At 39.5% G+C, this 27,823-nt stretch overlaps 1 protein-coding gene across 2 annotated transcripts in view; it reads right to left on the bottom strand.

Moving 5' to 3' along the window:
* Positions 1-1,219: 1,219 nt before the first annotated feature.
* Positions 1,220-27,823, bottom strand: part of grm1a (glutamate receptor, metabotropic 1a) — a 35,819-nt gene continuing 9,215 nt past the window's right edge. Inside the window, exons 4-9 of one of the 2 annotated variants that reach the window (XM_020632818.2) lie at positions 14,509-14,744; positions 12,973-13,219; positions 12,246-12,414; positions 10,164-10,290; positions 5,572-6,505; positions 1,220-3,678 (exon numbers count right to left, since the gene is read on the bottom strand). In XM_020632818.2, the coding sequence (XP_020488474.1) occupies positions 2,862-3,678; positions 5,572-6,505; positions 10,164-10,290; positions 12,246-12,414; positions 12,973-13,219; positions 14,509-14,744 (2,530 nt within the window). In that variant the 3' untranslated portion in view covers positions 1,220-2,861. The remainder of the gene's footprint in view (positions 3,679-5,571; positions 6,506-10,163; positions 10,291-12,245; positions 12,415-12,972; positions 13,220-14,508; positions 14,745-27,823) is intronic. The other variant, XM_020632819.2, reaches the window with a different exon arrangement.

Below are 27,823 nucleotides of genomic sequence, written 5' to 3'. Positions count from 1 at the left end.
TGTATTAAAATAAAACAATATAGACCTTTATTAAATTGTACTATAGGCTGTATAAAACATAGTGTCAATGTCACCCACTGGATTTCTGAAGTGCAGTTTTGAAGCAAAACCATGCAAGTTGCCATATTGGAAATGATTCTTCCTCAACCATCGTTTACCGAGTGACCGACAAAGCAGTAAAGATGAGCTGGGCCTGAAGCTTTTTGGCAAGCAGATACATTGGCCAGCCAAACCTATAATTTTCAATATGCAATGATATATAATGCTAATTCTAGTACTAGTTATGATGATGCTAATTGCTAAGGTCAGTGTTAAAGACATAGTGCTGGAACAACTGGATGAATGGAGAAATGTAAGGACACAATGAGGCAGACCAGGAAATAAGAGGACTGCCTGACTGAGCTGCATTGATACTGTAAGTCAGCATCGGTGTCTAAAAGTTAGCTCTTTTTGACATTTGGTGTGGGCCTCATGCTAAAGTTAGCTAGAGCTAACTGCTAGCTAACTGGAGTTGTTTGAAATGTTAGCTAAATTGGCTTTACAATAAAGTATTTAACTATCAGTGTTGAAGATGCTTTTTGTTGTGGCTTAGGTTTTTGTAAATCCAAAGAGGCTTTTTTATGGTGACTGTGATTTGGTTAATGATTATTTGTGTTTGTTGTTGAGTTGTTTATCCATTTGGTTTTGTTCAAAAGTATTCTACACAGTTAATTGGTTTATTCAGTAACATGCATTTCAATTCTAGTTTAATCAACTTGAACATTTCTGTTGTTTTTTTTAATAGTATTCTGCAGCCGAATACATATAATTTGATGTTTTTTGAAAAACTGTTAGCTCCTGTCCTGCCCTGTCATAGCTCACCCAACGACAATGCCCTCGGCCTTCTGTTAGGAGCAGGTCCTCTTCCAAAGAGTTCAATATGTTGTTATACTGTGTTTCTACAATAGAATGGAAAAACAAAACAAACAAACTAACTGTGATGTCGCAAATTGTGCTTGCAAGTACTTAACTTAAAATAGTTTTTATATACGAGTAAACTTTATACCTCCAGCTCAGATTTGCATCGAAGTGAAGTGACTGTAAGTGAAATACATTTCATAGTAAATAGGATACTTTGCCTTGAATGAAATATTTGTAAATATTAAGTCTGACTAAATCTATGGATATTTCTGTCTAAATTAATGAAACCCAGTTAATCAGTCTATCGTAGGCATTAATCAGTCTTCTTAATATAAATAGTTTTTATTTTACAGCATTGCTCAGCTTGCCCAAAACATAAAGGCCTATGTCATTCTAGATTTGACAGTGTTAAACAGGTGGCACCCTCATATATTTTACATTGGTTAAAATCATTGAACAACTTACACTATAAGAGACTAAAAACATTTGGAAATACAATACAATTGCACTATGTACTGTATAGGCTTGTACTTTGAAATAATCTTTATTCTTATAGATAAAGAACTAAGAAACTTAACCTCAAGTAATCTACTTAAATTTATAATGCAAGATTGAAGCAAAAAATTGAAACATGTATAATCTCGTTACAAGAAGCAACTAATCATCGGTTACTTTAACAACTGAATATTTTCAAGAGGATACAAGTTAGCTTTTAAAGTTACCCAAAAAACCAAACACAATGCTCCGTGACAAGTTTCTGAGGACAGTTTCAAAATGTATAAACTTCTTTTTTTCTGTTGACATTCTAAATATAGAAACATTTATCAGTATTACAAACATACCACCTGTGTGAAAAACAAGAGATGGCTTAACAGTATTACAAACTTTTAAGAACTCGTACAAGTACTGTGTGTTTCATTACGATGACACAGCAAACTCAGAAAACATGAGAAATATCAACACGGCATCAAAAAGCATAATGTAGGTCTTTTATCATGTCCCCCAAATGTGTGTAAAATTTGTTCTCAGGGTTATGAATGAGTGTAAACTGAATACACACAACCGATCACCTACAATCACGCTATAACCTGTATCAGCTACAAAATTTGAAAGCAGGGATGTAGGTCGATAACAACTGCGATTGGCACATGACTTTTTTACATCGTATATCATACAGCGCAAAGTTTTAGCAGAATCGTTAAGTTCTAATGCTTTTGTGATGAGCACACTTTGTAACACATAAAAAGTAATATTCAACCAACTTACTGCACTTTTCTTATAGTTCATCTCTTTGTAAAACTTAAATCGTGATGAGGTCCGATTACAAAAAGCTAAAGTGAGATTATAAATGACAAAAGGCAAAAATCAAATAGTTTGTGGATGCAGCTGTTCCTGCTGCACATATTAACAGACCTGCACGTGTGTAGCAAAGGAGAACAGAGCAAATTAAAAAAAGAATGGCATGAAATGCACTTGAGCTTTTACGCTCCCCAGAGCTGGATGTATCGTACAGTTCACAAACAGTAGACACACATTGAATTGTGTTTCCCTTTCTGTTTGTTACTCATAGACCTCTCTGAATGCATCCCCACAGCTACATCCTTTCATTGTGATTCTTGATGTTGCTTAATTCATCAAAATTTGGCACGACAGCTGATGAGATTTGGCACTGGTCCCTGCTTTACATTTTACAGAAAGGCTCTGTGATAAGACAGCCCTTCAGGAAAGGTAGCACTCATTGATGATTACTAGTGTTTTTCTACTTATAGTTATGATAAACCCCTTACCGATAAAAGCAGGATACTAAGTACAAGGAAGCTAATGAGAGAGCATAAAATAAATGTTAGAAACCTTAGATGATGATCAAATCATGTGGTTGTAAAGTATGCGTCTGTACATGTGTGAATTTGTATTTGCGCATGTGTAATCTGTATATGTGACAATGAATATCAGTGTTGCTCTCACAGTGTTGAGGAGCTGTGTGCAAAGTCTTGGAGGATGTTTGAGGTGTAGATCGAGCTCGAAGGGCTTCCGAGCATGGACTCCATGGCAAGGGAGCCGCTCAGAGAGTCTCCCGAGCACACAGAGTCTCTGAAGGGGGAGGGGGGCGACAGAGCAAGGGAATCCTCCAGAGTTGGCTTGCTCTGAGTCAAATCCTCGCTGTCCCCGTCCTCCTCCTCCTCCTCCCCCTCCTCCTTGGCATCATAAATGTAGCTGTGTAAGAGGTCTAGTTCCTCGTCTTCAGGTCCCTCTTCCTCAAATGCCCCAACTTTAAGGGCTTGAGGAAGCGGAGAGGATATCAGGCTCAAAGGCTCATTGGCAGGGAGGGTCTCCCTGGTGGTGTAGTCATTTAGTGCAGGGACATAGGAGCTGTGTGTGTCCACCACAGCCCCTTGCAAGCGCTCCGTGGCGCAGCCCTTCAAGTTAGAGGGCAAATAAGAAGCCGGCTTATTCAAATTAGATTCCAGCCCTTGTCCAGAGGAAGTTGGGGTCCAGAGGGGGCGCTGGGAATCGCCCTCGTCATCCTCCTCTGACAGGTTGTACAGAGGCTTAGCGGCGCGCGGTTCTTGTGAGGGATGGTGGTCTGTGCCAAGGTCGCGGGACGAGGGCTCACAACTGTGGGGGTCGGGGTTGTTAGTTAGGGGCCTGATGACCGCCGTCTGATTCAAGCCGGCTTCCTGTTTCCTCACATGCACAGACAGTCTGTGCCACACATTCCCCCCCTTCGGAGGGTGTCTTGCACCTGATTCAGACCATGACACAGACTTGCCATTAGAACTATGAACGAGATAAAGACCCAAGTTACTAACACTGGAAACCGGCAAGTAGTTGCAGAGAAAACAACATCAACACAGCAGCAACATGACAAAACAGAGCAGCAGCATTTCAACATTTCTGATGCATGTTAAAATACAGTCTAGTCACATGACATTAACAGCACTGTTAAGGGGTTCACTCATGAGCTCCGAGGAGCCAGTGATTCATAATGTGCTGAAGACAGCGTAATGATTTTTAGATCACTCATAACACTGAGCATATAGAATTTCCTCCTTTCTGGGATATTCTTTTTGGTTAAAATGGGACGCATGCTTTTGAAATAAGTATGTCAGTTGGTGCCTTTACTGGCCTGAAGACGACACAGAGTTTGGAACAGAATGAGCTAGGTCTGGCTCTGATATGATTAGTTAGAGAGATGGGGAGGGGAGGGGCGTTCATGCTGAGAAAAGTTAAATGTGAGGTTAATTCAGGATAAACCAAAAGCAGCAGGGTGCCAGTGCTACTTCTTGGAGGGCTGCAGTGTCAAAAAAAAAAAATTGACAGAGGTAATTGATTCCTAAATTTCATAAGGTAATTTAAACCACCATGAAGGCCAAGTGAACTTTTTTTTTTCTGGTTGTATTTAACAATAAAAAATGTCAGTGTCTCTGTTGGCAGTGCAGCTCTCCAGAGTCGAATGACACCCTTGCTTTAACATTAGCCAGCCTGGACACTTGCAGACAGTATGCTGCTCTCTTCAGAGTGTTAAAGGTGTTAGAAGATTAAGAAGGCTGCATAACAAGGGTGAGAGACAACATGTAAACATATTGGGACCACTGTCACACCCTGCTCCACTTCTTACTTTAGACACCTGTCCATGTGTCACTGCTGTGGATCTCAAAAAAAGTTATATGCAAGTCTTATATGTAGTTTGAAGGTGAGAAATATATACTTTTATTAATAGATGACAAATTAGCATCAATGTTCAGAGTTTTGTATTGAATTAGCTTGTTTGTTAGATTTATTTCACTGTCTGGGGAGGGGAATGCGCCACATATATTCACCTTTACTGCCCACATTTTCTAAATCATTGTTTCACTTTAATTTTAGGTAGATTTGAAATGGTAAAATTAGACCAATAATATCATGCTTCAACACTCAAATATTTTTGCAAATATGTCAGATTTCTTTTGGGGTGTGATTAGCCGACTTATCAATTTAGTGTCATCAACCCAGCTAGTTAGCCAAAATATCTCTACTGGGTATAACTTATAATGAATACATTTATCAATTCTGGCCCACAAGCAGGTCCATTGTTGTGTCAAAGAAGCAGCCGGCCACTATCGAGCATTGTAGCTCTGATTAAATGCTACAGCCATACTGTAAAATGCTCTACTACCCTGATGTACACCAGCCCAGTGAACGTATGGCATTTGGCAGTATTTTGATGGAGAAAAAATTTAAGTTATGTGTAGGCTGTGTTAGAGTAAACTGGCATATAACCACTCAACCAGAGTAATGTGTAACCAACACAGGGATGTAGTCATTAACCTGCAAGGTGGACCAAAGGCTGGTGCTTGCATTGCTAACGTTAGCCTCACGGCAAACCAATTTTGACATTGTTTACCTGCAGATGCTGTGATCCCGTGTCTATGCGTGTTGAAATAAATGTGCTCAATTTTGACTGTTTTCTGAAGGTATTTTCTTAACTTTAGACTGGCCGACTAGTAGTCATTTAAATTTGCATGTAATAAGACTTTGAAATTGGATGCCTAAGAACATCCATCAGTCATTTTAGAACTGCCAAACAACATTTTGGAAAAACTCATTGCACCATTTGAGTGTTTAGGCATTCATCGCCCCAGGAAACAACACAGAATCTGACAAGGAAACCAACTTAAAAATGATACTCACTTGGCTTTTCCAGTAACAGGCTTCTTCCGACGGAATATATTCAGGAAGTTGTTGCTCCCACACTGGGCTGACTTCCCGTCTCCCACATGCATTCGTACCACATCAGATGTGGTGAAGGCGCTTCGGACATTTCTCTCTGGTTTGGCAATGATAATGTACATTTTAGGCGTGAACATGCAGCCCAGTGCCACTGTCACACTGAGGCTGACGGAGAAAGACGTGGTTATGATCTTGTAGTTTGAGCCAAAATAGATGGGCACGAAGGCCAACCAGATGATGCAAGTAGTGTACATTGTAAAGGCGATGTATTTAGCCTCGTTAAAATTGGCTGGGACGTTTCGCGTCTTGAAGGCATAGTAGGTACAGCTCATGATTAGCAGGCCGTTGTAGCCCAGTGGTGCCACCATGCCTACGTTGCTTGTGTTACAGATGAGGTAGACCTCACGTATGCTTGGGTAGGACTTGATGGGCTCAGGGGGCTCCAGAATGATGAGTGTGATCTCCAGAGTTAGCTGCACACTGATCAGCATAGAGGCAAGGACCACCTGGGCCCAGGCGCTCATAAAACGGGGCTTCTTGGTGCAGATCTTCTTCTTGCTGCCTGCCAGGATGCGGGCGATGCGGTTTGTTTTGGTGACCAGAGCAGAGTAGCACATGGCAGATGATAGGCCCACTAGAAGTCGCTGTAAGTAGCAGGAGGCCACCGTAGGACGGGCGATTAAGGTAAACGGACAGATGTAGCCCAGGAAGATACCTATCAGGATGATGTAACAGAGTTCTCTGCTGGACGACTTAACCACAGGTGTGTCACGGTACTGGATGAACACAAAGGTGACAAAGGAGGTGATCAGGATGCCCACACAGGAGAAAACCACTGCGACTATGGATTCCACATCAGCCCAGTCGAGATACTTCAGGGGCAGGGGCTGGCAGACTGAAAAGAGCAGAGGAGTTGTTAGATTTGTCTTTTGTTGTACATCTTTGTGAGAAAAAAAGGCACATGAAGACAAGTGAAAAGAACCCATGAGCAGACAGATGTACAAGTAGAGATGTTCTGATACCATTATTTCCTTTTTGAGACTGATTCCTATCTCTAGACTCAGCCATTTGCAAGTGCCCATGGTACCTTTGCAATGAAACAGGTATTCATATTATCTGGATTCTGAATGTCTTGAATGAATAATATAATAATATAATTATTGCTATCATTATTGTATGCTGATGGAAACGTAAATCTTAAAACAAGCTGTGAACCTTTCAAACAGACTAGCACCTGTTAACATTAGTTATCATTGCTAATTTTAGCAACAACTAAGCTTAGATCTTAAACTTTATATTATATTTACACAAGCTTCTGATATTTATTCTAAATTGTTTTATTTTGTATTTTCATTTGACTTAAATTGACTCTAAATGAAAAAGTAGAGTCTTAGCATGTGCGATAGCGACAGTCCCATTGTTGACATTTGCTGGCTTTGACTTCTGCAACACCCTTGACAGCAGTGTAGGTTACTGTTTTGGAAAAGTCCAAACCATGTGATTTGTGATCTGTTGCACCACTAACCTCTGGTGTTAAAAATTAAAGACAATGCTGAATTGGAGAAAAGTGTCCACTTGAGTCTGGTTGCAAAAACCAAATAAGGAATCCCCATTAGCTCCCATTAAAAAAATGCAGATTTTTACAGCATAAAACATGTTTACAGACTGGTTTGAATAATTTTTTTATTCATACACACTGCGACAGGGTTGACATTTTCAAAAACTCATCCATTTCTGGTTTTTCATACATTTACATAGTTAGGGGCGTGTCTGATTTGACTGACAGGTGGGCACACTGTAGCACTCACCACCACCTCTTTATCTGCGACTAGATTGATTGAAAGTTAGGTTGGAAGGAAATTCCAATATAAAGGTGGTTGTTGGACTTCAAAACGTCTCTACAGAGAACAATTGGTGACATCACTGTCCATATTTTATACAGTCTATGTATTAGAAGAACAGTGCATTATCTGGCATCGTTACTGGTACCTCACACTGAATTTTAGGCCGTAGAGGGATTTTTGACACTGGTATCAGAATCAGAATCTCTTTAGGTGGGAGAGAAGAGACCAACCCAGCAGACATTAGTCATTCAAGATGGCCTCAAATAGCTCAGTAACTGATTTCATCTTCCAAAGCAGCATTTATCTCAGATTTATCTGTTGCCGTCTTCCTGTAACGCCAAATACATATGTACACACACACACACACACACCCACACACACACAGGTAAGTGTGTCAACTCTGTCATGATGCACTAGTTGCATGCTTGTCATCCACCACACAGTGGAACTTTGTCGAGCTTAATGGGAATAAAGTGACATCCCTAGACTTCCTCAGCTTAACACTTCATAAATTACATGCTGTTGCTAATAGCATTACATTTGCTGACTATCATCACAAACACAGCTATGCACATGGGAACCCTTTACTCCAAATGTGTCAAATCATGAGACGTTTTTAAATAACCTCACCTGCCACCTCAAGAAGGAGGTTGGTCATTTTCAACACAAAATTTGAAATATACTGATGTAAAAAATGAAGGTGCAAACCAGTTGTTGCTCCAAAGTATTACTTCAGCAGTTCTGCAAAAACACACGAGGAGAAAGTGTTTGAAACACACTACAGTGAAGTATTGCTTGCTTTTTTTTTTTTTATGACCACCCACCCGGCTTGGCTACACTGTGTGCAAACGGACAAGGGTGGCAAGGAGGAAAAGCACATATCTTATACAATTCTTTCCCTTAATCCCTTATTCTCAAACTCTTCATATCTAGGCTTTGGAATGACACTTAAATAATTCAAAAACAAAGCTCACCTTTCTGCTGTACTTTACAGTTATATTATGACTTGGAAAAAAAAAAGTTTAAAAAAAAGAAGCCTTAAATGATTGAACATATGGACAGTACAGCCTCACTCTATGAATAGGACACCAACTATCTCTATTAGTATTCTCTAGATGTGACATGTAATGAGAGAGAAGGGAGAATTTCTTCCTCGACACACTGCCGAAATGTATCCCCAAGCCTCTCATGTCAGTAATAGGATTTTACACCTGGGAACTGAGAGCTCCTCTCAACTCTATAAATCGCTGTCAAAACAACCCCTGGGTCACCACCATGCAAGGAGCAGGGAGGAGGGAAGTGAGCAGGCGTCACTTCTATGAGGAGAACTGTGCAGAGGGAGCAGGGTCACTGTACCTGGATGATGAACAGCATCAGTAAAAGAAGGTGTCAGGGTGTGAAGTGTCAACAGGCTTATTTATGGGTGTAGGATGAATGTAGTCCAAGGGAAACGATATGTACTGTTTATGTGAGATTGGTGTTATGGGATATAAATGTCGAGAAAATGAAGCAGGTAAAAGGGTTGGTTACCAAGCAGCGAAAATAAGGAGATGTGTTGGAGATTAAGTATTGGGTATCAGCGAGTATGCCAGTTAATGCACTGATCTTCTTTCATAACCAAAGTCCCCCAAAATAGACCTATTTCAGGAAAATTATCATGTGACAATGTCAAACAATAACAGGGTGATGATAGTATATACTTAGTCAAACCTATTAACATTTTAGCAATCAGTGTTTTTCTATGAAAATAATGTTTTTTTATTGCACCACCATCAGAAGGACATTAGGTATCAGCCACACTCAAGTCTAGGTTTTGGAATCTTAATCAGGACGGACAGAATTGTAGAGGGACATCTGTAAATGGACCTAAAGTTGTCCCCAAACAGATAACAGTATCAATATTATCCTCTGACTCAGCCTAGACAGTACAGTCATGTATCCGCAAGCACGGCAGTCAACACTCCACTTATGCCCACCTGCTCACAGAAACTGTTATACTGGACAAAACTAGTGAAATGTTAGCAATCAGCATTTTCCACCGATATTATCTACATTTCTTTAATCGCACTGTTATCAAAGGGGCACTCTGTATTGACCACTACAAAAGTCTAGGTATCAAAATCAGTATTGAGCAGGAAAAAATGGTATCATAACATCTGATGTTTAAACGTGATTTTTTTTTTTTCAAAAACCGATACATATCGACATGAAAGCATAAAATGTGGTATCTGGAATTATCCACGGATCCATTACCAAAACTAAACAGTTTTGGGAACAATTTTGTGTGTCACTAACAAACAACAACAGGAATGTGCTATCAGAGAGTGTTGTGTTTTTCAGAGCTAAAAAAATTCATTAATTTGTGTTTTTACCAACAATATTATGGATTTTTTTTTTTTTTTTTGAGTTAGAGGGGCACTTGGATTAGCAAATACTCAAGTCTAGGTGTAAGAAACAGTATCATCTATTAATGAAGTGACAGTGTCAGTCCCAATACAGCTCAAATAATGCATTAGGTGTTGGCAAGTATGCCAGTTTATAAACTAATCCAATACCTTACCCAACAAGGCCAAAAAAATGGTTTCCAGTAAACTATGTGACAATAACAAACTATAGAAGTGTAATGCTAGCAGAGAATATTAAGTCAGTCAAAGCTAGCCAAGCTACTGTGTGTTGGTTATGATTGGTTGGTTAGTTAGTTCCTCCTACCTGCCAGGTCGTCATCAGGCCACCATCCCAGCTCACATGCCTTGCAGGTAAACTCATCCTGGACGTACTCATTGTCTTTGCACGTGGTGCAGATCCAGCAGCAGCTGACCTCACCCTTCCTAATCACCTGCACGCAGAGAGGCCACACATCAACAGTGAGGGGTCAAAGACATCTTAGTGAGCAGTCACAATACTAATCGACAAAATCCAAACATGAAAAGCACATCACACGCAACGCAACCCGAAGAAGTAGTCGGCAGGGATATTAAGGATGAGGATATGATGGGGCCTTTCTTTTAGTGAGCCCCAGACATACTGTTTATAGAACAAGGCCAGCTGCATTGCCATTCAGAACACAGGGAAGCTCTTGCCAGCACTGTGATATGTAAAGCAGGGTGATAAGTGGGGCAAGAAACAAAGCAGATAGAAGGGGAAGCTTGAGCCGCCAGGAAAGAGGATGCACCCTCCCCAAGGGCGACTTAGAGCATAGCTACTGGAGACTGAAAACAAATGGCTCCCGTTGAAGCAAATCAGGGCATTTCAGCAAATAAGCATTTTATCTACGATCCTGAACTGACTTTTTACTTAAGACCTTTTTTCCATCATATTCTGATAAGACTGGGACAATGTGTGCTCGTAAATTACAAATGATAAAGTCGTTGTATATGCTTTATCTTACTTAAAGCCCTTCACAAAACATTTAAATGATGAAGCAGGGTTCCAAAATGTAGGAAACAGTCACCAAAGGGAAAAAATAAGAACCCTCAAGAACTATTCATCGTGTACAACTGGTGACATAGTTCCAGTTTTAACAAAAACAAGTTACAAGTTGTTCAGGAGCACAGGGGAAAACACCATGTCTGTCTTAACTGATTGCATACTGTGCTTATTTTTAGTCTCACTAAGGGATGGCCATGTCAGATGGTCAGTCACTCTACCACCCACTCTAACAACTATTAGGTGGATTGCCATCAAATTGAATGTGTTTATTTATGTCCTTCACAGGCTAAACGAGAGGAAACAAAACAGGAAACAAAACATTTTGGAAAATATTTTTACTCTTGTATGTTATACCTGACAAGACTGATACAACTGACATTGTCTCCATAAACTTTAAAAAAACTGCCTGCATCTTTAAACCTGAAGTAACATTTTTATCTAATGCATTTTTTGCTGAGGCCAGTTGGTAGTCATAAAGTTGATACTTCATGTAACACCCTAGGAATAGTCCAGCACATACTTCCCCCTAAAAACACATGTATTGATTTTACTCTTTGATTTTTGGATAGTTTAATCATACTAAAAAAAATTGTTGAGGTCTAAAGGTGTTGGTTGACTATGCAAATTTTGTTTCCTTTAAACAGAACAAAGCTAGGTGTGATCATGCTAAGTAATAGCTGGCTGTCAGCTATTACTGTAGACATGAAAGGGAATACCAATTGACCCCCAAACATCGGGTTTTCTGCACCATTTGTTTGGTACAACCTGCAGTCTGATTTTAAACTTTGGAGTTTGGCACATGTCTTCCAAAATATTGCATTCAACTTCGAATTATATTGAGTGCATGTTGTGCTTAAAGTAGCTACTTTTTGGAGACATGCTCATCTAAGAAACTTGGTGCAATGATAGACATTACCTGTTTAACAAGTGTATATAAGCATGCTGATGTAGCATTAGGCTCATTGCCCCTGTATGCTGAAGTACAGCCCCAGAGAGCCACTAGCATGGCTGACTGTAGACCCTCTTGTTCTAAAGGGTTTGATAGAACATTATCTCACTTGTGTTGGCATACTTGTAGATGATAAAGAGCAAGTTTTTGTGAAACCATTGTGTGTCTGCCATGAGAAATTACTCTTTGTGATGAAAGGTTTGCTACACGGAGCAGAATGGGTGCTAAATAAGATCTGCTTACTGGCATAGTGTTACATTGACACTTCAACATAGTTTTGGATCATTCTCTCAGTCTCAAAGCAAAGTCTCCACTGTTGAATCTCAGGTTTGAGGGTTTGCCAGACTAAATTTACTGTGGCAAAGTGAATTTAATGACAAAGGATCAGCTCGTAGGAGGATTTGAATGCCCACCTTAATCTGTCCTTTAGAGCAGGGCTCACTGCAGACTGAGCGGACCATGTCGCTGCTGTTCATCCACAGCTTGTAGTCATCGATGTTAAGGATGCCCTCATGCCAGGAGCCCACATTCATGTAGTCATAGCGACCATCACCCACACTCTGGAGATTCATGATGTCATACCTGGATGGAAAGACAGAAGGAAAATAATCAGCATGAATAAGTTTATGGAGTGAGAAGGGATAGAAATGAGACTTGATCAAAGAGAGAGAGCGGGAGATAAAGAGGGAGGGGAGAAGAAGAGAGTGACAGGTAATTTAATGATAACAACCTAACAGCTTAGCAAACCTTTCTTCTTATCCTGAGTCACTTAAACAGCGTACAACCCCGTTAGTGTGACATCAAGAGCTCATGCCAATGTGCACTGTGGCTCATTTCTATACTGATCCAGGATTTGCTCCACCTGACCTCTAGTTGACGGAGGAATGACACGGCTGTGTTTTCTCACTGTCAAACGCTGTCTTTTGGACTGCAGAGAGATGAAAGTGGCTGCCACAGTGGACAATCCACTGAATCTGTTCCAGTCCAAACTAATTAGATCCTTTGGTGCTTAACATTGGTGCACATGTGTGCTAATGAGTAGGACCGTTTTAGACAGGAGATATGCAAAGATTACAGCCAAGTAGATCTATAGACTCAGTTCATTTTCTTTCCTTCTTTTAAGCGTCCGCATCCTCTTACCTTCCTGGGGTGTCTCCATTTTCATCAAAGTAAATCTCTTCCCCTGAGACGCCTCTGAAGGAGGTCTTCAGCAGGTAGTCCAGCAGCTTGCTGCCATCGATGGGGTCCATGGCCTCACAGAGCCCCGTCTGCCTTGGGCACAACTCCTTATGCATATCGTGGAGGCCATGAGCCATGGCATAGATGGCATTGATGACAAAGCCCATTTTACTATCCTGAACATAGTTCTCATGCAGACTCTCATTTCCTGTTAGAGGGTAAAAAAAAAAAAGAGGATGGAATCATTTTAAATTGAAGAAAATTCCCAGATGTTCTTCTGTTGAGCTCTGTTTTTCAAAGTGCAGTTTTGTTTCTGAAACAAAAAAAAAAGATTTGGTGTTTTTTCCAAAGTGCTTGATAAACTTTGAATAATTTGATAATTTACTGCAAAACAGAATGTTATTTTGCAGCAAGTTACATAAGCACACAAGGAAACCATAGCACAGTGTTCAAAAAGCTCAATAGGAAACAGATGTCTGGGAAAATCCCAGGACTGCAGACGCCAAGTTTTCCTTGTCAGCCATGTAAAGGCACATCATTGTTTGGAGGGTGGAAGATTCTTAGTAAAAGTACATGTTTTTGGATGCTTGTTTGAAGATATTTCTTAAACATTTCCCATTGTCTCCTAAGGAAGTGCATTAAAAGTATAATCTTTAGAAGGCAACATGCACGTACTGTGATTAGTCATACGCATCCTCAAACAGGTCCTCTGTTTGGGTGAACAGTGTTGAGGGTGAGACATTCCTTTGTGCTACTGTTGTGTAAAAGTTTGGACTCATTTTCTTTTGTATTCCTCATACAGCATAAACAAGGCCAGTGCTCAGTTGTACTAGAGTTTGACTGATGCGATCCTTCACTCTGCGCTTTCCCAGCATTAAAAAACATCTCAGTTTTAAGACATTGAGTGTTGTGTAAAAGAGAACATCAGTCAAAGTCTTCCTGTCTTCGAGGACTCAAATGCTTACAGAGTGCGGGTGCAATTCTGTTTAAAGTCATCAGCATAATATTAGCTGTAAAAATGAACTTACCACCTTGAAGGTCTTGGGAATTAACAGATTATGTAACAATGTGATGCAGAGGAAGTAAAAAATAAGAAACTATGACTCAACTGCTCTGAGTAACAGACATCACAAAGCACTAATTGATTTGATTTATCATTTAATTAAAAGCATGCTTCGCAATTAATTCAAATGTGGTTATGATTGCATTGTTCATTTGATGACTTTTTAATTTTTTGATTTGGTGCAAGTAATTTTGAAGAAGTCATGAACACAATTTACCATGATCACCTTTTGGGGAGCAAAGGGAGAGAGTATTCAGAGAGGAAAACAGAGACAGATACAGTTTTTATTAATTACGAGTTTTAAAAACTCAGGTCATATCTAACCCTTATTGCCTAGTGACAGCAATATGACAGCATGGAGAGGAATACATGAACCATAAAATAGTGTTCCAATCACTTCCTTTCAAAAATAGACATTTCTCCAGAGTACCCACCAGTGCAGACTTTCTTGTAATTCTTGTTCTCCTGTGGGTGGCCTGGTAGGCGGCATTGGAAGCGGTACTGCCAGAACTCAGCGAACCAAGGGTTCCTGTTGTTGGTGTCCAGACGCAGCTTCAGGTAGTAGTCATCGAACGTCTTGACCACCTCTGACTGAAGCTTCATGGTGATTCCTCCCTCTGCTTCCTGCTCAAAACCCTCCACGACCTCATATCTGTCCGCCCATCCATCACTGCAGGAGACAGAGAGGAAGAAGAAGGAACTTTAGTTACACCACCTTAGGGGAGGACATTCAAAGATTACAAAACAGATAAAAGTCACTATTAATGACTAACAAAGAGAAGGTAGGTCTCTACCTGCCTTTTTGACAAATTTACCACAGATAACTTTGTGACGACTTGGCGCTATTTGAACAGAAATGATAAATAACCTGGTTGGCAATTCTCTGGAGTAGTGGTAACAGACTAAAAGACAATACAAAAGTAGAGTATTGTCTGGTCCAGGTGAAAATTGATTGAAAAGTTCCACTGAAAAGCAACAATTTAATTGCCATTTTTCTAGATTTTAAATGAGTTTCTGAATTCGGTAGACTAGAGCCTCTACTGTTTTAAAATGTTAAATTAGAGTGGCTGCTCTTGCTGGAGGCTTATCTCAAGTCCCTGCAGCCATCCTCAATTTAGGAAGGACGGAAATCTCAACAACAGTGTCTAAACAATAATTGCAAGCTTTCCACAATCCCTTCAGCTTCACTGTTTGCTAAATTGTTTAACCCTATAGGCCAGTTTTTCTACCTTAGCAAACTTATTTGGACACACAGCTTCTCATTTGTCCTAAACAGAAATGGATCAAACAAGCGAAGGTGACTCTGAAATACAAATTTACTGAAAAACAGCTCCAATCCGAGCCTTGCTTTTTCCACTAAATCTCAGCCCAGTGAGGGATCACAGCTTTATTTTACTCACAGGCTTTCTATCTTTAATCTCTGCTCTGGGCTACTGCCTTGAAATACCTGGGCCATTGACAGCTACACACCAATTAGGTGTGACTCACCAAGGAAGCAATTATCCTGCACACATGAGATGTTCTGGGAGATGGATGACGACATGTGTGTCTTCATTTTCTTTTGTGTGCAGGCCAAAGTTTCTGACCTTTACGTCCACAATTACTGTCAGTCATGGCAAAGCAGACATTTCACCAAATTCATGGGAATGTTTCAAGGTAACTCTACAATCAATGGGACTGAAGTAGAATATCTTTAAATTAAAGACAAAGGTCCTTACAAAAATCTGACAGGCGGTGGAGAAATCATCCTGGAAATAGTGCCCAAGTCTTGCAGTGGTTGTTAAAGTTTCTATCTTTGTGATCCTTTTGGCTTCTCACCAGTGACCAAATGTCTAATGGAAAATAGGGGCTGCCTGATAGTCTACCGGTTGTGCTCCCCATCTAAAGAGGCTCAAATTCAAAACTGACTTGGGCCCTTTGCTGCATGTCATCCCCTACTCTCTCCTCCCAACATTTCTTGCCTATCTCTAGCTGTCCTGTCCAATAAAGGCAAAAATGTGAAAAACTGACATTGCACTTCTCATTCCCTCCATGCTTTTTGATTTTCCTATAGCGCAGAGAATATCCTCACTAAAAATCTGACTGCATAGGTTAACGTTGCAACAGTTTATCATGAACCAAATGTACGTTTAAAATTTGACGGTTGTCTGTATTGGCTGTTGTTATTACAATGGGAACAAAGGCAGACATTTCTCACCAAGGAGACCAGAGTTTGAGACCTTTGTAAAACTAAATGTACATATGGACTTATCTTGACTGAAATCAGTTGTTCTTGGAGCAATGGTTGTAGGTCATTACTGTAGATAGAGCATCTGCTCCATGACTGAGGCAAAAACCTTTCAGGTTCAACTGTTGCAAACCACTACAACTTTTATCACTTATTGTTTACTGTCTGTCTCCAGCTGAATTAATTATTAAGAGCAAATCAGATTAATATATAAAAAGAAAATGTGCCAGCTAGGCCTGTAACATTTTTTCATGTAACATTACACAACAGTTCTCATAAAATAATCTGCGTATCTTAACGTTATGTATCCAACATAAAACTACAGTGACGTAATTTAACAAATGTTAATTTTCACACTCAAACCACAACATTATTCAATCTTAACTCAGTAGTTTTGGTGCTTCAACCAGTATGCATCAATTTAGCAAGATTTACTCTGTTAAAGCCAATAGAGAGATTTGGCTTCTTATTTAGCTAATTGTTACAAAATTGGCTCTGTGTTACCCACAACCAGAGCCAGCAGCGTGTGTTCAGGGCAAGTTGTGTGCAACAAAAACAGGAAACAGAACAGATGTGTTGTAAATGTTCAGATTTGTTGACCCTCTATCAAAAGGTGAAATTCAGAAAATTCTGTGAGGTTAAAAAAACGAGCTCATAGTCTAACTAATGTTTGGAAAATGTGATGACAATGTTCTCACGTTTGTTGTGTGTCGTAATGCAAGCTAATATAACTAAATACACTGTGCTGCTACTACTGTCTGCTTTTTGTTAGTCACTGGTTCCGTGTCTAGTAATGGTTAGAGCCTGACATTCAGCAACATAAGCATGCTTAACATAACCTACTGTAAAGTCTTGTTCTTCGGGTGATGATGCCTGCCTGTTATTTATCTGAAAACGCTTGCTGTAGTTTTGCTGTATTTTTAAAGAGAACTATTTAACATAGTCATCCTTTTCACTCTCCTAATTCAGTTTAAAGTCGAACACGTGAATTTCATTGGTTCTGGTCACATTTCCCTCATTCCCTCCAAGTGAATACTCTCTCTGTCCCTCCCCTTCTCTTTTAGTGCATTAAGTATGGAAGGCCACACAGACACACTCGCAACCTAAAAGTTGTTTCATAAAGTGTAAATCATAAACTTAACAGAGTAACTGCATGTATTATGGTCTGTTTATCACAACTCTGTGTTTTTTGTATTTGTCCCAACACAACAGTATATAAAAAAAACAGATTGGCTTTTAGATAATCAGAGGGGGGACGAAGGGCTTTGCAACACTATGAATGAATAATGCACAAGGCATTGAAGATATGCTTGGCTGTTTTTTTTTTAACAGTGGGGTTTGTGATGAAGTAAAATGACATCCTCTCGTGTCGCTCTCCTCTCTCTGGATCACTAAGCTGTCTGGCACAACTCCAAACAGCTCATCAAAACTCTGGGGCCATCAGTGAGACGTCTAATGGGACTAAAATCTGATTTAATGTCACCTAAATGTTCCCAGAGTCACACTGCATATATTAAAAGGCCCATCACTGCATAACCTGAGTCTGATCGACCGGAGGAACACCTGTTTAAGCAGATTAAGGAGTCAACACTGTCCAGGTATGTCATTAGTTTTGCATTGGTGGCACTGAGATGGGACAGGGTGTGTAGAGAAAGCACATAATACCTGACATGATTACAATTTGAAAACAAAACTTATTTAGGATTTCACGATGCAACTAGTCTGTGATGATTAAATGCAGCAGTTAACAGATGAAGCTAACTTAGCCTGTAGAATAACGTTATTTTGCACAGCATCACATATGATGTGATGAATGGTTAAGTTTTTCTTTATTTCTCCATTATGTCATCAGGTTGATGTTGTAAAATTTGTCTAACATGTAAAAACTAAACAATATTAAGACCCCCGGACTAAGCTACCTTCATAAGCAGCAGTCTGACGTTTTAAATCTAACTATCCTGTCGCAATAAGAAGGCAGAAGCAGACGCTGAAAGGCCTCCGCAGTAATGGCGCCACCGTCTATAAAAAACAGTAAAGCTTTATCTTGTGCTCTCTATTTAAATACCTTTTTATCTATTATCTAGTATGATCATGTTTTAAATATGTATGGTATTTTAACTTGAATATAAGGTGTTGTGAGTGTTGTATGTTTTATGGTCATTTGCAGTTTCATGGTGGTTTTCTTTCAGTTTTTTTGGTTTCTGTACTCTTATGGTGTCTTAGTGAGACTTACGACACTGCATTAAGTAAAACAAGAGTTTCATATATCTGCTACAGATATCTATCTCTTGCTGTGGCTGCTACAGTCAATTGTGCAGAAAATGTAAACGGTGTTAAAGCATTTCAACAGCCTCTGCTCTCCTGCGTGGTGAGGACAATCTTACTAAGCTCTGAAACACTGAACTAAACTACAATTCACTCACTCCTAAATAAACATGACATGTAGTTGATAGTACCCTAAGATATCCAATGTGTGACCCATGAATGCATCACATGCACATTGACAGACAGGTTACAATTTACAGGTTTACACAGTGAGACTAACACGGCTTTCCATGACTGTACAAGAAAATAGATAATTTTCTTCACTCTCAACTTTCTAAATGCATCTAATGAATCATTTAATCCAATTTTTATCTCTGTTAGTCAAATCAGCTGCATGCTGGTCCTCTGATGCCATGTGCTTAATAATGATCTGTGTGTATTTGTAAGATTTACTGAGACTTGATGATGTGAGGCATTGTTTAGAGCGGCACAGCATGCCAACAGCTGGATAATTTATAGAGCAGTATACAACAGCAAGTAGACGGAGAGCTCCCCCGACTCCCCCAGATGATCCAGTTCCAGTTTGATAGCACATTTGTATATTTATGAAGCCATGAATTAATTGGCAGGGCAGAGATTTAATCACATGCGCCATTTCCCCTGGAGGATGAGTGGGAAGAGTTACTTTAAAAAGAGAAAGGGGAGGATAGGGGAGTCAAGAGTTTCCTAATTGCTCTCTGCCAGTGTTAAAATAAAAGTTCAGGTAGTTAATGGAAAAACTTTTAATCTGTCTGTCAGTCTCAGTCCAGGAAGATGTCAATCGGTGCAATGAGAGAATTACATAACTTTTTGAACGTAAGTCTGTGAACCTAATGTAAAACACAAACTGACTTAATTTACTCCTGGCGTAAGCTATCGTCTCTTTTTCTTTCTCTTTTTGCTTAGTTATACTGAGCGATTTTCAGCAAAGAAATGTGCCCTAATTATCAAAAGTAGGAGTTCTCATATTGCAGATTGGCTTCTGTAAAAGTGAGTATTATCCCTGATGCTTGAAGAAGAAGAAAAAAGACTTTTATAGCATCAAATATTCATGTGATTATGACTCCTTTTTCAAGATAACTCAGGCTATTTGAAAATTAAGAAAAATAGATCTGAATAATTTAGGCTATAGTAATTGAATATACTGATTAAAATGATGAAACAACTTGACATTCATATGGAAGTTTTCTGTTACAAGAAGGTTTCTGTGAGAACTGTCAAGATTATTACAGAACAGGGGTCCAAATAACCAGCGAAATCTGTGAGCGTTTAGGTGTCACTGACCGCATTGGATGGCTTAGAACAGCAACAAAACCAGTTAATGAAACAGGTTAAGATTTGCAAAAGGGAACAACAAAACCTTACTCAAGTAGCTGTATAGCCTCTTCCCCCTTTTGGAAAGTAGCCTAATGGGACACCACCAAACATTTGTTGGACCACCATTAACTTGTAGTATTTTGGTGAATCAAAGCAGGTGACAACATCCAACTTTGAAACAATAGTTCTGTGTTGCCGTTCAGTATATATTTAAAAGTAAAACGTCATATTTTTCACCTGTTAGACAGCAATCCACCATTCTCAAGCGAACACAACTGTTTGATTGTGTTACAGAAAAAAAGGCCTACAGTTTTTATGAAATGATAATGTTAGCAAGGAATTGACAACTAGCTAGCATTAGGCTACAGCTTAAAACCCCCAAAGTGTCTACTATTAAGTTTAGGCTATCCCATAGGCAGTTTGGGACATATTTCAAGGTTAAATAACACATTCATTAACTATTACCTTTGAGCTCCTAAAGAACAGCACGTTAGCTGTTAACTGCTTTCTAGCTAACATTAGCTTTGATAATGTTATGGGTTAGGGTTGGTCTACATTTTTTACTAGTGATAATGTTAGCTTGGAATGAACAATTTATCATCTCGCTTTTTCAGGCAAGTTTGTCTTCTAGCTTAGCCTACCTGGTAAGCAAGGTTTTGTTTACACTGTAGCAGTAAAACATGACAATAGCATTTTAACTTCTGTGCCTTAGCTCTGTTTTGTCAGCAAACCTTACTTATTCATGCGGCAGAAGTGATTTACCCTTTTACTCTGTTGGGTAGTTTGGTTTATAACAATGCATTATAATGTAAGACATCTGTCAAACGTAGTGAATTGGCAATCCATCATTTCCCTTACAAATTATGCGCAACATATATCGACTTTTAAAACTGTATCATCCTATGTTCCACCACTGCTACCTCTAACTTTACATGACAGGAACTCTCAGGTGTAATTTTTCCAGTTCTACATTTATCTCCAAGACACTACATTCAAAATTGTAATTAATTTGAACTGTTCAAACAGGGGCTTCTCTCCTTGGCTGAACACTAATGCTACATCTCCAAAACTTTCTGCCTTCATCTCTCCCTCCTTACTTTCCCATTCTCCTCCATTTCTCTTATTCTGTGAGTTTAAATGAGGGATGGGGGCTTGTTAGCTCAATGGCAGCAGCAGCAGCAGGGCTCTCCTGAGGTGACACACAGGACCCCGAGTGAGCCAGGGAGACTTTAAAAGCCCATCCAAGCTGCTTTTTACTTATTCATCATGCCCCAGTTTTAGTTGGGAGATCAGTCTCTTCTACATCGACAGGAAGCACTGCCGGGAGAAAAACCTCTTTGCTTTTTACCGTCAAGGGACGCCAGTCCACTACTGAGCCCCGTGGCAAAGTCTTTGAACCCAATATCAGCAATGTCAGTGAGTGATGGATGACAAGATCTAAGTGTCAGTTGGTCACCTTAGTGTATAAACACTAATTGAGGTATGTTGCTGGTAAAACCTTACTGCATTAACAGAAAAATGCTTCCACACTTAACGTTTCCTGACATTTTGGACGCTCATCTTGGAAAAAAAAGTGTCCAACTTTAATTTCAAAAGTGATAAATATGTCTAGTTTTCAAAATAACCAATTCAATCATTTGTCTCAAACACTTTAAATCTCCATTAAAAGTATGAATGGAATATTTTTCCCTTCAGTGCAATGTCTCTTTCAAGCATAGTTGCACATGGAGAAAAACAGGATTTTATTCCTACCTTAAAATCAAATGCAATTTTTATTACATCCTGCATAATGTGTAAATTCTGTTAAAGTATATTTGCTATACAAAGACCATGTAGCTCTATACAATCAATGCAATATTACATTTTAGTGAGCCGGCAGAATTCTGTTTGTTTTGGTATGCTGCTGAAGCCATCTGAGGGGTTTGATGTGCACAAAATCAATTAGCTGAATTAAATAACTAAAACACACAAACATGATGTCTTGTAAAATGACTGATCCGTGTGACCAAACCCTAAGGCCACGTACATTTTAATCTTATAAATCTATTTAAAAACTCTTTATTTTTCATTTGCAAAATGTTAAACTCTATTTTTTTCATTGTAATTATGTATTTCAATTCATTGTTTTTGTTTTAATTTGAGCACAATTCTACCAATGCAGATTCTCACTTATTTTTCTCACTTTTTTTGAGTGTCTTTGGTTCAAATGTCTTTCTGCCTATCTTCTGTTTTTCTCTCTATTTATATGTTATCTCCATACACTTCGCTAGAACGCTAGCTGTCTGTACAAGAAAGCATTTCAGCGTCTGTTAATCACCGTGTGACAACTATGTCCAGATGCAAAGCCTGCGTGCTATTTTTGATCACTCCGATGTCATTCAGCCATCCCCATGCACGAGGGAACACAAGGCATCAATTGGAAAGAGAGAGCGATGTCCTTGACAATGTGTGGCTGCTTTCAATTAACATCAGAGGCGTGTTATAAATATTCAAATGTAGCGCATTGTGCTCCCTGTGCTCGCTGGAACACAAACAGCTGCAATCATGGATCCTGACCCAACTTGAATATTCTTTCCATGTGTGTACAAGACATCCTCCATGACTGGATGAACACCGTGTGCCTATCTTATAATTACAATCTTTGTTGCTGGGTGGAATTTTTCAGATGTCAGCCATATTTACCCTAGAAGGGACTATTGTTGTTTGGAGCCCTGCTGACAGACTGAGTGACAGATCTGCATTGAGACGATCGCAACCCTGCCTTGAGCCCAAACACAATCTCCATGGCGACAGCAATAGAATCAGCACACAAGCCTCTTTTTTTTTCAGTAGTACAGTAAATCCTGCCCTGCTAAGAACAAATTCTATTAAGTTTTTGAATCCTGCATGACGTGACCCAGTAAACTCTTACCAAACTTAAAAAAGAGGGCAGAATCATACCAAACAATCCCAGCTCATCTTTCTTGCGCCTTCACATTAGATTTCACATTCATGATTTATGTTGTAAGAAAGAAGGCCTTTTCTAGAAAAGAGAAGCAGATGGTTGGATGTGTGGGTCGTGCCTCAAATATCGAAGGGAAGAGGAGAGTTTTAGGTGATCATTCAAATGATTGGATTTAAGCTAAACACGGTCCTGCGGTATTTTTTTTCTCTGCGCTGGCAACTTGAAACTGTTACATAAATCCTAAAACTATCATTTCTACCAAGCAACTGAGTTGAAATCATTTCAGCAGCCCTAAATGTCCTTCATCTTGAGATCCAAGCAGCTTTCAAAAATCTGATTATATTCTACATTTAATTCATCAGAATTTATAAAGAACTGATAATACCAAGTTTCAACCAAATTCAGCTACCACCATTAGTACATCTGCAGTCCTGGATGAGAAGGATACCCTTTTATTTTGACTGTGTTACCAGAGATAAACTCTCTTTTCACTCATGCTATTCGCCAAATTACTCGCAACAAGAAGTCAATAGGCAGAATTTCACATCCTCCGCACTCGCCTTCCTGCGATGGGGAGGAGATGAAAGCCTCAGAGATGACAGGAAACAGAAAGCTAAATGTGTTGTGCCACAAGTCCTCTTCTTTTTTTTTTTTTATCCCTTTCTAACGCCCTGAACACTTTAAGTATTCAATCTCAGAGCAAATCCAGAGTCGCCCTTTTTGCAGAGCATCCAATAGGACAGCAAAATACAGAAATTCATGTAAGACACAATACCAGCTTCACAATCATGCCCTCTTAGTGGCCAGTTCCAAGTCAGACGAAGGCAGAATGTCCATGTACCTGTCCCTGAATCCGTTTTGTCACAAATGGAATAAGAACAAGTATCAAGCCTTCCAAATGGGACCCCGACCAAAAGTGTGCGTGTCAGACAGGGGCAGGAATTGAGCGTTACGTGTGGAAAAGCAGATTATGCAAATTATGTTTAGTAATAACAGCATTCAAGCAGCATTAAAGGAGAGAGAGAGAGAGAGAGAGAGAACGAATGGAGCTAATTGCAATGAGAGTAAGCAGACGGGCAAATGGGTAGGTGGGTTCACTCCACGCTGCCATTCAGTAAGCCTGCACGCTGCCTGGAAACACCAACAAAAGACAGTACAGTAGATGTATATCTATCTCTAAAAGCTGCAAAAAATGATTTCATGGCTGTTTCTTTATATAACCGAGTAGGTGGAAATGTAGTCAGGTTTCAGAAATGGACTATAATACTCAGCTTAACAAGACGGTGTAATGATGAGCGCCTCAAGGAAACCTTAAAAACACACACTGACATATTATATTTTCATGGATTCTACAGCTTTTGTCAAGCTCTTACACATGTTTTATCACATTAGACCCTAAAAAAAATGTTTATGAATCAAACCTATCTTTTCTCTGCTCTTTGAATCAAATCGGAAAAAAAAAACCTTCTCTGCGGGGCTTGTGCCATCTTTGTTCGTTTTTTTGTTTGCATAGCCTTTGGACCTGAAAGAAATCTGCAAAGAGTTTTTGAATCTTCTTTCAACTGGTTGCAAAACTCATAGATTTACAAGTTCAATTCAGACAGATGCACCCAAAGCCTACAACTTCCAATTGCATTGATTTTGAAACAATTTGGCATGAAATGTGAGATCTTTTTCCTTATGTGAGAAATGACTACATTACACTTCCAATTGTGATTAAAGTGTCCAGTTTGCATCAGATAGCTGTTGCTATGCACAATCTCCCTCTGCCAAGTGTCTCTGTTATGTAACTTGTTGTAAAGTAAGGAACACACATTTGTTGGTTTTACAAGCAAGTTACAGGCAAGTAAAATCAATTGGTTAAAATTTGGTGCCCTGATTCTTATATCCATTTCTTACAAAATGCTATTTTCTGGTGCTATAAGGTTAAATATCTGGACAAACATAATCTATAAATAGCACAACTGCTTCAGCACAAAGCACTGATCAGCGCTCAGTAACAACAACATGCTGCTGGTGAATCTGTAATGATAACTGAAGCCATCCCCTGGGAGTGATTATGCGTGTGTCTGTATCTGTGTGTGTGTGTAATGCTTCTGGGGGCAAATGAATGGCGAGAAATCTGAGACCATTTTACAGCATCAAGTGTACCCTACTGTATGCAACAAACACTATACCGTATCATGTTCCTGTCTTACAAGAGACTAATGGCCCATACACACATTGGTGAATTCTTGATTGTTTTTATGAGTGCTTTAAAAAGTCAGACAGCTTGCTTATCTCCCCAGTGAAGTGAAGAGGAAAATATCTTCACTCCAGCAGGCAAGTGGCTGTATTCCAAAAGAGAAAAGGGCTCCTCTGAAGGTAAACTGAAGCAATCGTTATTTCTGAGCAACTTCAAAGACACCTGAGTACAAAAATGTTGATGTCATTCTTTTTTGCTATAAGGTCAATTTGTCACACAAACTGCTGTGTAGGAATTTTCTTTAGTCGGTTTCTGAAAGTTCAAGCAATTTCTTTCAAAAAAAAAAAAATGCTCTTTGAAAATACATCCTCAAAACTGACACAATATTTCTTTACAGAACTTACAAGCCTTGAATTTGGATGTCATCTTCACATCCAATAACAGGCGGGGACTTTTTGAGTCTGATGACCAAGGCGGCTCTGAGAGAACATTCATCCATCCATTTTATTTACTCCGTTTTACTTGGGGAATGATTACTTTCCGGTTGTTTTCTGGAGATCTTTTTTAATCTTGTTTAGCTCATAACATAGCCTGTCTTCTTGATAACAGGATCATTTTCAACAGATCAAGAAAAACTAAACGATGTGAGAAACTGTGTGATAGGTCAGACCCTGACATGCCAAGCTGCCATTGCCCACACGAATGTGGTAAGTTTGGCCTGTTTCTATATTTGTTGTGCTTTTGCAACCCTGATAGAAGATGAATAAGTCGAGGTTTCGCGAAAACACCTGAGAGTCAAAGAAGAGAATGGAGTAAAGAAAACATTTGCACATGCATTTTCTTTTCGGGCTTCGGTAGCCGACAATCTACTTTTTATAAGGATTATCTGAGGGCTTTTTATGCCTTCATTTAGTGATAGGACACTAGATAGAGTCAGAAATCAGAGAGAGAGAATGGGGAAAGAAGCCACGGGTCAGATTCAAACCTGTGCCGCCCCCGCTTGGAGGACTACAGTATGGCCTCAGTATGTGGGGCGTGCACACTGACCACTAGGCTACCGGCGCCCCAGTGACAATCTTTTGATGAGATAATGAAATGTATTTCATGCTGTTTTTTCAACATGTACATTTCTGCGTTTTCTGATCTGACACAACTTTTGATGGACCACCTTTTGACAGGTTGATATTTTTTGCAAGTAAAATTCCAAATTAAGGTTTTCGAACCATTTTCTGATCAGATGCCACGATGGTTTGGGCTCTACTCTGTGAAGCCTGCATGACCTGATATATTTATCAATTTGAAGGCCAAACAACAAGATTTTACCAAAACTCTGACATTCACTGAAACACTTTCTATACCCATTTGTGAAGTAGCGATGGTGAATGTGAAACTAATAACGTAACCAGCGGATTGGCACTAGATACACAGATTAACATTAGCTGTGTATCTTCATCCCAAATTTCTCCCTTTTCATTTTCCCTTTCAGCAAAATCTTGTTTGGTGAACACAGGAGGATTTCTCATCCTTTCGAGAAGCCTCCTCAAATGAAAATGTCCTAGTTTAGTGATTATTACATAACACAATCTACTCCCATCCATTTTTAGTTGTCTTATCCTGCCCATGCTCTTCCTGTCACACCCTTTACCTCCTCATGTCTCTGTTTCTGTCTTATTTATTGCAAGCTCAAATCCTTAATCTGTGTACAGACCAGCAAGACTCCAAAACACAACCAATAAATCCAACGTCTCCTCCTATTCAGCTTTTTGCAGCCTAATGCAGATTTCTCCTTATCCACTCAAGAATCAGCTCCCAGGTCAGTGATACAATTACTTAGACTCATAAAATCTAACTGTGGTGATACCAATACAGCTCATCTCTATGCAGAATGTGTTTTTTAGCTAATAGAATCATTAAAGAATATTTTTGCATTCAAGAACGAAACAAATATCAGTGTTTTCTTGTATGGAATCTGTCTGAAACATGTCTTTAGAGTGCATGCATAAAAAAAATGCTGCCTTCTTATGTGTTAGTAGAAGCAGCTGATTGGCTAAATCATGATTGACATCACACAGTAAAAATGACAAGAGCCCCTTTGCCTGACAATAGCCCAGCAGAGTGGGAGTAAAGTGTTGAAGTGATGCAGAGTGGAGTCTGCAGGTCAGGGATAAAGTGGGTCGAGGCTGCTGCCTCACCTGGCCCTCGTCTGAAGAGCAGGTTAGCCGAGCGGCTGTAACAACAGCCCTCACATTCCAAACTCTCAGGCGGGTTTGTAATGACTGCAATAATACAGGGAGCTATAAAGTACAACAGATGTGTAAAGCAACAACTGTCCCACCATCTCAAAGTATAATTTTAATCCAAAAGCGGTGCTTGGATCAAAACAACAATTTCCTAGAAAGTAACATTGTGAACACTAGAGGTTGTCTGCGATGGAGGATTGGTTTATTTTGGTGTCAAATTCGACCTCCAACTTATTCTCTGATACATTTTCTGGCCTGGCACGGCTTTAAGCGGTTGGGCACTTTCCAAAATGTAAAAATCCACTTTCAGTTTTTACCATGTAGTCAAGCCATGATGTACGCTGGCTGACAAGGGCTAACATGCTGCTAAGGGTGCAAAACATTTCCACTGTAAAAACAGGCCGTCCACATTGTGGGATTTTCTTTTTTTAGTATTCAGAGTATAGTCGGTGATGTGTTTTTGGCTTTTAAGTTACAGTTGCTGTTTTTAACGACTGTGAACACGATTTTTGGTCTCTGATTGGATGTGTAT

This window comes from Labrus bergylta, chromosome 15 (assembly GCF_963930695.1).
Source record: "Labrus bergylta chromosome 15, fLabBer1.1, whole genome shotgun sequence".
Taxonomy (NCBI): domain Eukaryota; kingdom Metazoa; phylum Chordata; class Actinopteri; order Labriformes; family Labridae; genus Labrus; species Labrus bergylta.
This window is presented reverse-complemented; position numbering and strand designations above follow the sequence as displayed.